The sequence below is a fragment of the Lissotriton helveticus genome, chromosome 1_1 (genome assembly GCF_964261635.1).
Source record: "Lissotriton helveticus chromosome 1_1, aLisHel1.1, whole genome shotgun sequence".
In the NCBI taxonomy this organism is placed as follows: Eukaryota; Metazoa; Chordata; class Amphibia; order Caudata; family Salamandridae; genus Lissotriton; species Lissotriton helveticus.
Genome location: NC_136057.1, coordinates 1,357,611,529 through 1,357,625,473, shown reverse-complemented (window position 1 = coordinate 1,357,625,473; position 13,945 = coordinate 1,357,611,529). Strand labels below are relative to the sequence as shown.

The following is a 13,945-nucleotide window of genomic DNA, read 5'->3' as shown; positions in this document are numbered from 1 at the left end:
GGCTTCCAAGGCGGACGCTCAGCAGATCCTTCACGATGGACAGAGAGCATCGGAAGAAATGATCGACTGTGCAGTCGATATTGCTGGTACAGGTTTCTGTCTGCTTGCAAGTGCAGCTGCCCTCCGACGACAGGGTTGGTTAAAATCCACCTCCTTCCGGCAGGAAGTCCAATCCAAGATACTTGATATGCCGTATGATGGTGAATCGCTATTCGGATCTCACATCGATGATGCCCTGGAGTCCATTAAGAAGGACACCGACATGGCTAAGTCTTTGGGCACGTTGCAGTTCCGGAAGCGGTCCTTTCGAGGTGCGCGCGGACGCGGCACTTCTTCCAATTTTCGAGGAGGGCAACAGTACCGCTCCTTCAATCAGGGCAACCAGCGTTACACCTCCACTCAGCAGAGTCGTCAGCAGCCCTCCAGACCCTATAGGGGAAAGTCCTCCTATCGCGGATCCACCCTTAAGCGCCAATGACTTTTCTCATCCCCAAAGTGTTGAAGGTTGAATCTCTCTGTTCTATTCTCAGGGTCCTCCATCACTTCGGACCGCTGGGTTTTGGACATTGTATGGCGGGGTCATACCTTAGAATTCGTCGAGATTCCTCCTCGTACTCCACCATTTGGCCCGCCTCCTCCACACCTCAAGGAGCTTTACCATCAAGTCCGTCTTCCTGTTTTAAAGGGTGCATTCGAATTGGTCCCGAAACATCAAAGAGGAGAAGGGTTTTACTCTCGATTCTTCCTCATACTCAAGAAGACCGGAGATTGGCGACCCATTCTGGATTTGAGGGCTCTCAACCAATTCCTAAAGTGCCAATCTTTCCGCATGCTGACATTACTGGAAATCCTGCGTCTTCTATCCAGCGAGGATTTCATGACCACCATAGACCTTCAGGACGCGTACTTTCATGTCCCGATTATCCAACAACATCGCCAGTACCTGCGTTTCAAAGTGGGACAAACGCACTATCAGTTCAAGGTCTTGCCCTTCGGGCTGCGATCAGCTCCTCGTGTGTTCACGAAGGTACTGGCCCCTGTGGTGGCTCACCTGCGTCTCCAAGGCGTTCAAATATTTCCATATTTGGACGATTGCCTCCTCAAGTCTCAATCCCACCATCAAAGATGTCAGGACACTCGTCTTTGCCAGCAGGTGTTTCAGTCCCTGGGGTTGACCATCAACGTCGAAAAGTCACAGTTTGCGCCTCTGCAAACCAGAAACTTCTTGGGAGCGATCCTGGACACAAAGCGTTCATCTCGCACGAGCGACGACAGAAGATCCTACGTCTAGTCTCCCTCATTCGAAAAAGACAGTCCGTTTCTGTTCAGACGTTCAAGTCATTTTAGGCGATGGCATCATCTTGTATCGCACTGATCCCAAATTGCAGATTGCGAACCCGTCCCATTCAGGAGGAACTGGATTTACAGTGGCGTCAAGTCTCCGGGTCCTTCAACGACCCAGTTGCTGTCACAGCCCGCATGAGAAAGAGCTTGCTTTGGTGGGCGCATCCAACCAATCTGGAGACTGGAACGTCGTTCCTCGTTCATGCACCAGATCTCACGCTCACGACGGATGCCTCTCTGGAGGGGTGGGGCGCTCATCTCCAAGGCCTATCCATCAAAGGCAAGTGGACTCCGCCCCAACGCATGTGGCATATCAACCGGCTAGAGTTGATGGCTATCTTCCTAGCGCTTAAGTCATTCCTGCCTGTAGTTCACGGGGAGTCAGTGCTTATCCAAACGGACAATACCACCAGCATGCACTACGTGAACAAGCAGGGAGGAACCAAGTCTCCTCATCTCTCTCGCTTGGCCCAGTCAATCTGGGATTGGGCTCTCCGTCATCAGATCACCTTGACAGCTGTCCATCTGCCGGGCGTGTCCAACATTCTGGCGGACTCTCTAAGCAGGTCCACTTCCTCAACACACGAATGGGAACTGCACCAGCCGAATCTGGATCTTGTGTTCCACCGGTGGGGTCGCCTAGCTCTAGACCTCTTTGCAACACTGGAGAATCGAAAATGCCAGTCTTACGCAAGTTGGCATCCCCACCCTGGGTCGTGCGGGAATGCCCTTTTGATCGATTGGTGCGATCTATTCGCTTACGCTTTTCCGCCGATTCCGTTAGTGCCGCCAGTGCTGTGGAAGATGCGGAGGCAGCCCTGCCACATCCTATTGATCGCACCTCGTTGGCCCAGACAGGCATGGTTTTCGGAATTGCTTCTGCTGTCCCAGTGCGAGCCCATTGGTCTTCGTCCCCGTCCAGACCTTCTAGCGATGGACAGGGGCCAAGTGTGCCATCCGGACCCCTCCACGCTACATTTGTCGGCATGGAACCTGAGCACCTTGAATTTGCAGACTTGAACATATCTCAGGAATGCAGGGACATCCTTGCTCATGCTAGGGCTCTGCCTACCATCAAAACTTACAAACTCAAGTGGAAGAGATTCTGTCATTGGTGCGTGGCAGCGAATGTCCATCCCATCCATTCCACTCCGGAGCAGCTTCTTCCGTTCTTCTAAGTCTCGCTCAGTCAGGACTTTCACATGCTACCCTGAGAGTGTTCCTAGCTGCAATCTCTCGTTTCCGACATGATGGCTCTTCTTCCCTCTGTTCGTCCAGAATCATACGTCAATTCTTCAAAGGGCTCTTCCGCAAGTTCCCACCTGTTCGGCGCCCTCCTCCATCTTGGCACCTCAATGTTGTCCTATCTCAACTTATGAAGTCACCATTTGAGCCTATCCATAAGGCGGATATCAAATTCCTCACCTGGAAAGTTGCGCTGCTTTTGGCTTTAACTTCATCTCGTCGCGTGAGCGACCTTCACGCTTTCACTGTCAAACCACCTTATCTACAGTTCAAACCTAACGGAGTGGCGCTTCGCACCAATCCCTCTTTCCTACCTAAAGTGCCTACAGATTTTCATCTGAATGAGCCTGTGTTCCTACGAACTTTCTTTCCGGACCCAAAGTCTCCGGCGGAGCAGCGCTTACATTCTTTGGACATCAAACGATGCCTTAAATTTTACATTGCCAGAACTGCCTCCTTCCGCAAGTCCGATCAACTGTTCATTGCTTACGGACGACTGCGTAAGGGGCATTCAGTCTCCAAACCAATAATTGCCGTTGGCTTTCTTCAGCCATTACCTACTGCCATCAACAAGCTGGCAAACCATTGCAGTCTTCAGTGAGGGCTCATTCTACGAGGGCGATGTCTTCATTCACCGCCTTGTTTGCTGGTGTGCCACTTTATCAGATTTGCCGTGCAGCGACATGGTCCAGCAGGCACACCTTCACCAGGCATTACTGCTTGGATGCCATCAATCAGGCGGATACCGCAGTGGGACAGGCAGTGCTTCGTCCTCTTTTCAAATAAGGTGAGCCTCTGTTCCCTCCTCCTTTGTGTTTTCTGTGATTGCTAATAATGTTTACATGACTGTATTTTTACTGTCTTTGGCTTTTTCCATATGTGCCTAGCAATCTCAGCTCTACGGAGGTTACTGCTTTCTATTCTATTCAAGCATGTGAATCTATGAAAGACACCCCTAATACTGGAGAAGAACAATTGTTACTTTACTGTAAACAGGTGGTTCTCCAGTATTGGTGTCTTTCATAGATTCACATGCGACCCACCCTCCTCCCCTCAGAGGCTCTCTTCTCCTCATACACTCTTGGTCACTTTGGTGCTACGAAAATCTGAGGGCTTGAGCTTCTGAGGAGAAGGTTCTAGAGGGTGCTGGCGCCTGATTGGCTGGGATTTGGACCAACATAATGACACTAATGTGTTACAAGTAGTTTTTCTCTTTACCATGCATTCCTATGTAGGAATCCCTTTGGAGGTTTTCATTTGTATTTCCTCTTCTTTTATTATGTATTATGTTTTTATATATATATATATATATATATATATATATATATATAATATATATATATATATATATATAATATATATTTAGCATTATTGCTATTTTATTTACCGTAGGACTCCCACTTCGACGACGGGAAATATTCAAGCATGTGAATCTATGAAAGACACCAATACTGGAGAACCACCTGTTTACAGGTAAGTAACAATTGTTCTTACACATCCTCCACCACCCTCCTAGAATTTCACAAGAAATTGAAAACCTGGCTTTTCTATTAGGTCCCAGTTAAAGGTAGCTCACCTGTCTTATTCGCTAGTGATATGGGCATTGTACAAATCTACATAGAATGACATCAGTTACTAAATGCTGCTTCGAGGACCTTCTGCAGTAATCTTGACTCACAGCCACAGTATTTTCCCATTGTCATCCGTGAGTAATCTCTTCCCCTATATCAATGTCAGTCACGGAAATTCCCTCCTTACCACAAGGTCAGTAACGTGATCTGGCTCTGCTATGAGGCCATGTCGGGGTTGTCACTCCTTTTTCAACCTTGCTAACAAGTACCTCTCATTTTTTCAGAGCCAGTTTTGCAGGAATGTTCAACTTCAGCACGAATTGGACCCTCCAGGCAGGGCCACTGGAATTATGCAGCATGAATGACTGACTTATGCAGCAAGTAAAGGCAAATTATGCGACCTAATGAGGGATATTTTGTCACAGTATTCCTTCATAATTTTGTCATTTTTTCACGTGCCACTGGGCCAATGGTTTACCTCATTGGTTCCAGTTTAATCTCCAAATACAGTGTTAGGCAAGTGAAACATGACCGATCTACCTTTGCAGAGGGCGACAACTATGTGGCAGCATGAGTCCCTGCGAATTTTGTACCTTTTGATCTGTCTCAGCTGTAAGGGTTGAAAGGTCAGACTTGTTGATTGATCATAGAATACAGGGATGGAACGGACCACTGGAGATGTCCTCATGTCCTAACTCTAAATATAGAGGGACACAATTTGCTTTTCCAGTGGTATCTAAACTGTAATGACATCAATCACTCCTCACCTTGCTAATGTACAGAAGAGCTGGATCAGGTGAACCCTAAAGCTTTGCACCTCGCCTACAGGACTCTCTTCTGGACGTTGGCAAGACTCTCCACCCTGTGTACAGTTAATACTTCCATGGCCGTTCTCCACTGTCTAAATAAAAATCACACGGATGCAAAGTTCGACTTTAAAAACCAGTTTTACTGGAAGGCATGGCGTGCCATGACGAGTCAGAACGAATGGCTCCAATACCCTGTGTGTTCTGTCCAAGTGGCGGTCGCTGGGTCAGCTCGGAGGACCCCTTGTACTGCCACACAGGAGTCCGTCCGTGGTATGGTTTATAGCCACATGCCGCCCTGGCTGTACACTTCGCGTGCAGTCCTGGCCCTCGGTTTCAAGAGCAGCATCCATCTTGGAGTAAGCAGAAACCACGTAGTAAGCATGTAACCAGGAAGTCAAGAGTGAGCAAATTAGGCTACTAGGAAATTATATTTTAAAGGGCAGTTCCTGAGACTACGCATGAGTCAAAGTGGTTTACTTAAAAAAAAAAATTAAAAAAAAAAATTCATACATAGGATATACATCGAAAACATCCAGCTTTCTTGAGAAAAAAAGTCTAAAACCAATTCGTTAGACATATTAAATGGGGTTAAAGCCTCACAGGCAGAGTACAAAACCGTTGAAGTCAAGATAAATTCATATTAATCCTTCATATGTTCAGTCATAGACACCCCCCCCCCATATCAATAACCCTAGTTTACGTTTTCGTCCCCATTTAAGAGCATAAAGACTATGTTCTAGGTAAAAAAAAACATAAAATCTAGCTCTCCAGATCTCAAAAGTAGGGGTTTCCTTCTGCAACCACATGGAGGCTATACAGAGACGAGCTACAGCAACTGCAATAAAAATGAAATATCGGAATTCAAAGGCTAGGTGTCTGTCCTGTCTTCCCCTGTACCTAGCAACATAGTGAATGGTGTGATATTTATTTCCACCCCAGTGATTTTCGAGAGGAATATTTCTATATGACCCAAAAACTGAGTACGTTTCCTACACATATAAAAAATATGCACAATATCAGCCGAATCTGTACTGCACCAGAAACCTTTCCCATTGATGGCAACCCATCCCCCAACCCCCATTTCAGCATTTTTCTCAGGTGTGTGATGTAAGTTAAATATGGTTTTAAAATGCTGCGTTTTTAAATTAGCAGACATTAAGATCCTCTCTTCCATATCAATTGATTGCTCTACATGTACATCTTTTTTTTTATTTTTTATTTTTTTTTGGTTTTCCTCATATACCATTGTGGAAATTCTTGAAGGGAAACTGGGCACCTCCTACCGATTGGTCGACCTGATCCAGTCAGGATATTAAAGACCAAAATCGTAGAGGTAGTGCCTGATCCCTCAAGTTGCCACTGCTTTCCCAATCCACTCCCGTTCACACCATAACTGACACCCTGTGTTACTTAGGAGATAAGGGAACCGACAGGGCCCAGGATAAATCATAGGAAGACCTTTCACCTTTCACCTGTCTTGCCAAGCCACAAGGGCCCCCCAGATTTTAACAAAACTTGTGGGGTCGCATGCCATGTCAGATTTGCTGGTAAGAATAATATGTTTTAGGCAATTCGAAAAGGTAGGAGGGATTGGGTCTTTCCATGCTCTACATATTTGGCGCCTTGCAAGAAGCATAACATAAAAGATAAATCTTGTGAGGGGATCGTTCACATTATAACCACGGCACAACCCAAAAAAGAATAGTTCTAGTAGTGATTTCCAGCGGTAGCTGAAGAACATCTTCCAAAAAGTCCTGGACCTTAACCCAATAGTTTCTTATCTCCGGACAGACAGCAAACATATGTACATCATCTGCGGCAGGGTGTCTGCATCTTGGGCAATAATATTCTAAATTAGAAGATTTGACTAGTTTTTTGGGAGTTATATATGCCCTGTACATAGTATAGAGATGGTTTCGCTTCAATGTGGCAGGCTTGACCACTGCCTGCAAGATGGTAAGAGTCAGTCCACAGATCCTCACTGATTCCACTGTCTGGAATTGATACATTATCCCAGAGTTTTTGTAGCTCTGATTCTGTGATGTTCTCAGCATCTAACATGGCTGTATACCAGTACGAAATTTGATTTTTCCACCTGCCACTCCTAAATATTAGATCGAATTTTGGATTGGGTTTATTAAGGTTACATGGTCTCGTTGACCACCATCCAGACAACTGGTAGTATTTAAATCTGGTGAGTGTTCCCCCCCAGTCAGACTAGATAAGACTTCCCAGTTTAAAAGCTGCGAGTCTTCCTGGAGGTTCCCCCAACATTCTAGCCCTGCTATCCTCAGAGGCCGAGATAGTTGGTCATCGAGACAAGTCTGCGTTCCGGGGGATTCCCAAATGGGGGCCTGTACTGCATAGTAGGGAATATCTAGCCTCTGCCTAATAAATACCCAATTTCTTAAGGCTGCCCCTAGAATCTTAAGTCTAACTACCTGTACATCTTGACACCTCAGTCGATGTCCCCCCCCCCCCCCATTTTAAGATTTGAGCCTCCAAATCATCTTTCTGTGTATCTAATAAACAGTTTTATATAACCCCAACCGCTGTTCACTTCTAATGGCCTCAACCGTCGCATTCGGCTCAATTATCCTCGGTCTTTTCTTCAGAAAATCCCGAATCTGTAAGAATTTAAACAAAGTGGTTTACAGTGGTGCTGGCTCTCAAATGAAGGAAAGCACAAAATTCCTGAGTACAGCAGCTGAAGGCCAATATAATTTAAAGTAAAGCAAGTGGTCCTGGGCCTTTAAATGTTCTCAAGGTGGTGAAGGTGCTCTTCCTTGCGCCACCCGCACCTGCTTTTTTTTGTTGTTGTGTAATAAGCAGGGCACGAGTCGGGGTACACGCGGGTGGATGGCGTCCACCCAGCCAAGAATTTGGCCCCACTGAATAATGTGCTGAACTCGTCCCGGTGTAATTTCCAAACACCGGGACACTTTCAGCAGCGCCTGCACTTAGCTGCTTTCCACCTGCAACAAGCAACACCGTGCAGGCGGGGACGGGCTTTCTTATTTAAGACTCCTGCTGGGCCCATAACAAAGGCCGAATTTGAGGGGTCGTCAGGCCTCCTTTTGTTCAGTTTCTTGGCTGGGAGCAATCGGGAGCCTCACACCTGATGCAAATGAAGGGGAGGGGAAACAAAGGCTCACACCTTGTTAGCACTTCATGCATTAAGAGAGGCAGCTTTTCACTTTGTTCAGTCCTTGTGTAGGAGATATGCATGCACTGTAAGAATGTCAGATGTATTGGTCTTTCCCAGTATTTACACAAAGCAAATTGCATTTATATAGAGCTTACTACACCTGAAATAATTTAAGTACCACTATTTTTTCTTGTATATCCCTACTCATCCCAATGCAGGGTTTCAGAGCGCTTTACATCAACACCTGCATATTACATGTACAATAAATTATATAAGTTTGTAAATTAATGTACAGGATGTGTTACATAAAACTAGGGGATTGCATAGTGCAGAAGTCTCATATCATTTTCCATTTCTCACTGTGCTGTTATCCTCGCAATGCGCTCAAACGTACACGATAGACCTGCTAAACATATATGTGAGGGCTTTAGATCTGATGTCACTTCTTGTAATGTCACTTCCTGTAAAGTCGTGGCTTTTGATGTCTCTTTCTATGATGTCAAATCATTTGACGGCATGTGTGATGTCATGCGCCGTGATGTCACTTGCATACTGCCTAACTAGGATAGTCCCCCACTTCTTTTTTTAAGACTTGTGCCCTGGTAATAAGCATTGTTTTCGTTCGCTGCTCTAAATCTAGCTCTTTATTTGTCATCCCCCTAAGGTTAACCTGGAGCTCCCTACGACTGGACCGCAACCTGCTGACGTACATCACGGGCCAGAACGTTGAGATGTTTGACATCGAGTTCCGCGAACTCTACGCTATCTCCGAGGAGGTGAACCTCTACAAGGAGCTGAACCTCCTAGACTATCGGCCGAGCCCACGACCAGGCGTTGGGACCCGGGGCCATGCTGACGGCCTTAACTATGCCCCCACTGTGGCGCGCAAGATGATAAACCCAAAATATGCGTTAGTAGTAGGGACTGGACTGGCCCCGGGTGAGATGATTCGCTGGGGAGGGGCGCCACGGCCCCCCGCAGCCCATGGCAACCAGAACGTGGATGATGGTGGCAGCGAGAGCCAGAAGCGTCTGGAAAAGTTTTTGGAGGACCTGGTGACGGTGAAGCAGGACAATTCAGACATCCCACCAGTGGAGGAGCCACCCAGCCGGAACCTCCAAAAGAACGGCGCCAGCACCAAGCTTGTACCAGACTTTAGGTCTAAACAGGAGCCAGGCAAGGATGGGGGTGAGATCACGGTCCTCAAGGGGGTCACCGAGACTAAGCAGACCAGAGCTAGCAAGAAGTTTGGCAGCTTCTTCCGAGGGAAAAAACGAAGCAATCCTCTGCCCCAGGATCAGCTACTGGAAGGGTTTGTGGTCGTGAACAAACCGGATAGTGACGAACTCACCCAGAGCCAGAGTGTGCTTGGCATGGACAACTTCCGGAGCGTGGGCGGCATCAGCTTTCGGAGCAGTGAAAATGTCACAGGTCAGATTTTTGCACACCAGGGGGTGGTCTTACTGTTACACAGAGTGTATACATCACAACAATCGGGGCCCTTTCAGCATCACCACAGAGTACACTGGGTGGAGACCATACTCTCACTGTTATATAGACTGTATACCCGTCATCGTGGGTGCTCTAAAAGTCACACAGATTGATTTACCTAACACCAGTGATTTACATAGAAACATTGAAGTGCAGCTTACACTCCTTCTTTAGAAGTTTGCTCTTGAAGTGTAGGTTCACTCCCATTGAATGTATTGCAGCGGTGTGAAGTGCAGGAACTCCATACCGGATAGTACCTGCCCATTTAAAGTAATGGCTAACACCATAATAAAGACTATATACTTAACACTAGGAGGCGCACTCACTGCACCAGTGTCAGCATACTAACCCCAGGAGCCGCTCTCTCTGTGTATACCGAACACCCTGGGTGCTTTCACTGTCACATACACTGACACACAGGGGCCCTCCCGCTATGTCAGGGAGTGTACTCCTTATCAGAGATTGTGTACCTCACATTAGGGTGTGTTCTTAATGTCTCTCACACACACAGAAAAAAATCATACAAAAGGGGCACTTCCATTGTCACTCAGACTGTATACTTCACAAGAGGAGTTCTTACTGTCGCACTTTATTTTATTTATTTATTTATGCGATTTTATATAGCGCGAACTTTACCCGAAGGTGTCAGAGCGCTTTACATAGGACCCAGTTACAACCATAAGGACTGAAGGTTACATTCGGAAAAACAAAATTGCAAATTTTTGACTTGCATAAGAACCAGTTGAAAACATACGGACTTAGGATTACATGCGTTATAAAAAGGTACAAACAGAAAAAAATTGCAAATGTACAAGAGATAAAGTCACACAAAGAGGAGATGCAAATGGAAAAACTCTAGGCATATACTAGTGCTATCTCTATCTACTTAGGGAGGGGAAACACATGGATATACTCTAAGAGTCACATAGGAATGGTAGAGAGCAAAGCGGACTCCTGCATAAACTAGTGATTAGAGTTATCTCTATATACATAGGGAAGGGGGTAAGACTGGATATACTCTAAAAGTCACATAGGAATGGAAGAGAGCAACGCGGACTACTGCATGTTCCAGTGATTAGAGTTATCTCTATATACAGAGGGAAGGGATACACATGGATATACTCTAAAAGTCACATAGGAGACTAGTCATTAGAGTTATCTCTATATACATAGGAAGGGATAAGACCGGATATACTCTAATGGTCACATAGGAATGGTAGAGAGTACAAAGGTCTACTGCATATACCAGTGATTAGAGTTATCTCTATATACATAGGGAGGGGATATGACTGGAAAAACTCTAAGAGTCACATAGGAATGGTATATGGTGCAAGGTCTAAAGCAAATACCATTGATTAGAGTTCTTACAATAAGTCAAAGAGCAGAGTTCCATAAGTGTGGATGCAGTCACAGCACAAAGGGAGGGTGGGAGGGATGGAAGGGTATGGAGAGAAGGGGAAGCAGAAAAGGGAGGGAACATTTGAGGATCATCCACGGGGAAAAGGGTAAGAGGACGAGGGAATGGGAGGAGGGCTAGAGTCCAGAGAAACTGTCCGAAAACAGCAACAAAGTGTCGGTCAGGACAAAGCAAAAGTCAAGAAGTCCAGGAGTGAAGGTGGGAGATGAAGCTGGAGGCCAGCCCCACTGAGTGTACACCTAACATGGGGGCACTCTCACTGTTAAAACCAACCACCAGACTGCAATCTCACTGTCGCACAGACAGCGTGTGCATTTGTACAGTCACACAAATGGTATACTTAACACCAGGGTGTGCTCTCCCTTTCAAATGGACTGTATGATTCACCAAAGTGAACCTGTGCCTGCCCAACAGATTGTTTACACCTAACACCAGTCACACAGATTTTACAGCTCCCGTATATTACGCTGTCACTGTAATACTGGTTGTATCCCTAACACTAGGGAACGCTCTAAAATCCTACAGAGTTCACTAAATCACACGCTATACCACCATATAGCGTAAAAGGCCATTTATTAGGACAGGGCTGCAAAAACAGTTAAACAACTTTAACACAACATCAACATAGTCCAACATTTCTAAAACATCATTCCTTTCTTCACCGAACAATTCACACTCCGTGCCAGACTTTCACCCCAGTGCCCCATACATTGGTTAATTTTTTTCCCCTTTCACTCGCTGACCTTCTTCCACTCCCCCAATCAAACCTATTTTTCTTGTAAAAGGAACAACACACACATTCTTCCTTCACCTGTGCTCCCTTCAACCCCCTCGCCTCAGCAGTGGATACGGCCGCATGTCACTCTCCAACCCCCCACGTACCGCCATCAGGAAAACCCCAAAGGGCATTTTACTAGCCCCCCTTTCCCCTGCTGCTGCACATTTGGGCCTTCATTGGTATGCCCTTCTATACCAAATCTTTTCATTCCACAACTTACTCACCACATCCCTCATTTTCATCATATAGTAAGCATTGCCCATCTGCGAACAATGTGCCTCATCACTTCAAAAGAGACACTGTTCGTCTTTTTATTCTCCGGTGGGCTATCACCTTAATGTCTCTGGCCATGCAAAACACCCTCATTGTCCTTTCGAGATTCCTCCGAACCTTGTTGATGGCCGCATGCTTTTTCGCATTCCTCTACTTCTACAAGGTGCAAATTCAGCCCACACCAAACCTGTCCCCAAATATTTCCCCTTGATCAACTCTAAGTCCTGCTGCATATTTTGAAGCAACGTCCACCCCAACAACTTGACAAGATTGTTCGCCCCCAAATGCACCGGGTGCATATCTGGACAACCTCTTCGCGGGACCAACTTAGCACCTCGTGTCTGCAGCTGGGCAATCCAAAGTTCCATCCATATATCTGCTGGTCCGCATACTTTGCTGCCCAGTGCACAAAGGAGTGTCCAACTGTTCATGTCACCCGCTTACTTGTGCAACAAAGAACGAGTACGCAGTTCCTATGTGAAGTATTATTCACCAAACACCACCAAGGTAGATATAATGGTGGAGTATGTCAAACAGGGGTCTTAAAAATAAATAGAGGAGGAGGGGGAATTCCTCCTTTTGGAACTAGCGCTCTCACACACCCAGCAAGCTAGGTGTCCTGCTTCCTCATTTGAGCCTGCTCCTCGTCGGCTGGTTCGTCGAGGAGGGTCTTTGGGCACTGGACTTCGGGTCCCAGTCGCCGGGGGACGTCCTCGTGGTCTTGGTTCGGGTTGGCCCGGCCCGGCTGGTCCGGAGCTTCCTGGTGAGCACCAGGTGGGTTGTTCCAGCAGAGCCTCTGCTGATGGGAGTCCCAATCTTCGAGAGGGTCAAGGCAGGCAGGTCCTCTGGGTGTCCCAAGGTTGCTGTCCGCGGAGGTCGCCGGGATTAGGCAGGAGCAAGTTCCAGGATCAACAGGCGGGCAGGACTGGGGGCCAAGTCAGTTGTTGTTGTCCTGTTAGCAGCTGCGCGGCGGGTCTTCTTGATCTTCTTGATCTTCTTTCTTCTTTTGATATCTGGATCTGAGGAAGGAAGGTTCAGGGAGCCCCTAAATACTAAATTTAGGGGCGTTACAGGTAGGGCAAGGGCAGGGGCCAATGGGTTCCTGTCCTGGGGTGAGTGCACCCCCTAGCCTGCTCCTCTCCTGTGGGAGGGGGACAGGAGCCTAGCTGGGGTTGGGCAGGACGCTCCATCTACAAGGTGACCGGTGCCCGGGGTCGTGCTTCACCTCGCCTCCTCCACCTGAGGGGTGTAGTTGGCACAGGTTGGCACCCCCCCTTCCTGACGTTGTTTTTCTAGTCAGTCTTCCTGCCAGATTGGGGGTAGGGCTGGTGGGGGGTTGGTTGCTGAGTACAGAAAATGGTCTGGAGAAGCTCTCAGAGGCGGTATGCCTTTGAAGCTTCCCCCTGTCCATCCTGGGGGAGGAGACATAGCACCTCGCCCAGGATGTGCTTTGTTGCAGACCCAGGAGAGCGGAGGGCTCTCCACCCAGGGGTCCAGCAACATGTCTGCTGGGTGGCAGCCTCTGCAGCCACTCAGCCCAGACTTGGATTGTAGGTTCAGGTTTTGGGGGGCATCTCTGAGATGCCCTCTCATACATGTTACATTAAATCCCATACTGGCATCAGTGCGGGTTTAATGTGCTGAGAAGTTTGATACCAAACTTGTCAGTGTAGCCATTATGGTGCTGTGGAGTTCGTAATGACAACCTCCCAGCACCTTATACTCTTAAATGGCATCACTGCACTTACAGTGCCCAGGAATGGCCGTGGGTACTGTAGGGGCACAGGGCTCATGCACCTGTGTCCTCGCCTCTGGCATAGGGCACCCAGCTAGAGGGGTGACTGAGGTATGCCAGGGCAGTGGGTTCTG

At 47.3% G+C, this 13,945-nt stretch overlaps 1 protein-coding gene across 1 annotated transcript in view; it reads left to right on the top strand.

The window, feature by feature from the left end:
- The window catches only part of FAM83F (family with sequence similarity 83 member F), a 160,127-nt gene that overhangs the window by 114,944 nt on the left and 31,238 nt on the right, over positions 1-13,945 (top strand). Inside the window, exon 4 of the mRNA XM_078683395.1 lies at positions 8,782-9,548. Within this exon, the coding sequence (XP_078539521.1) occupies positions 8,782-9,548 (767 nt within the window). The remainder of the gene's footprint in view (positions 1-8,781; positions 9,549-13,945) is intronic.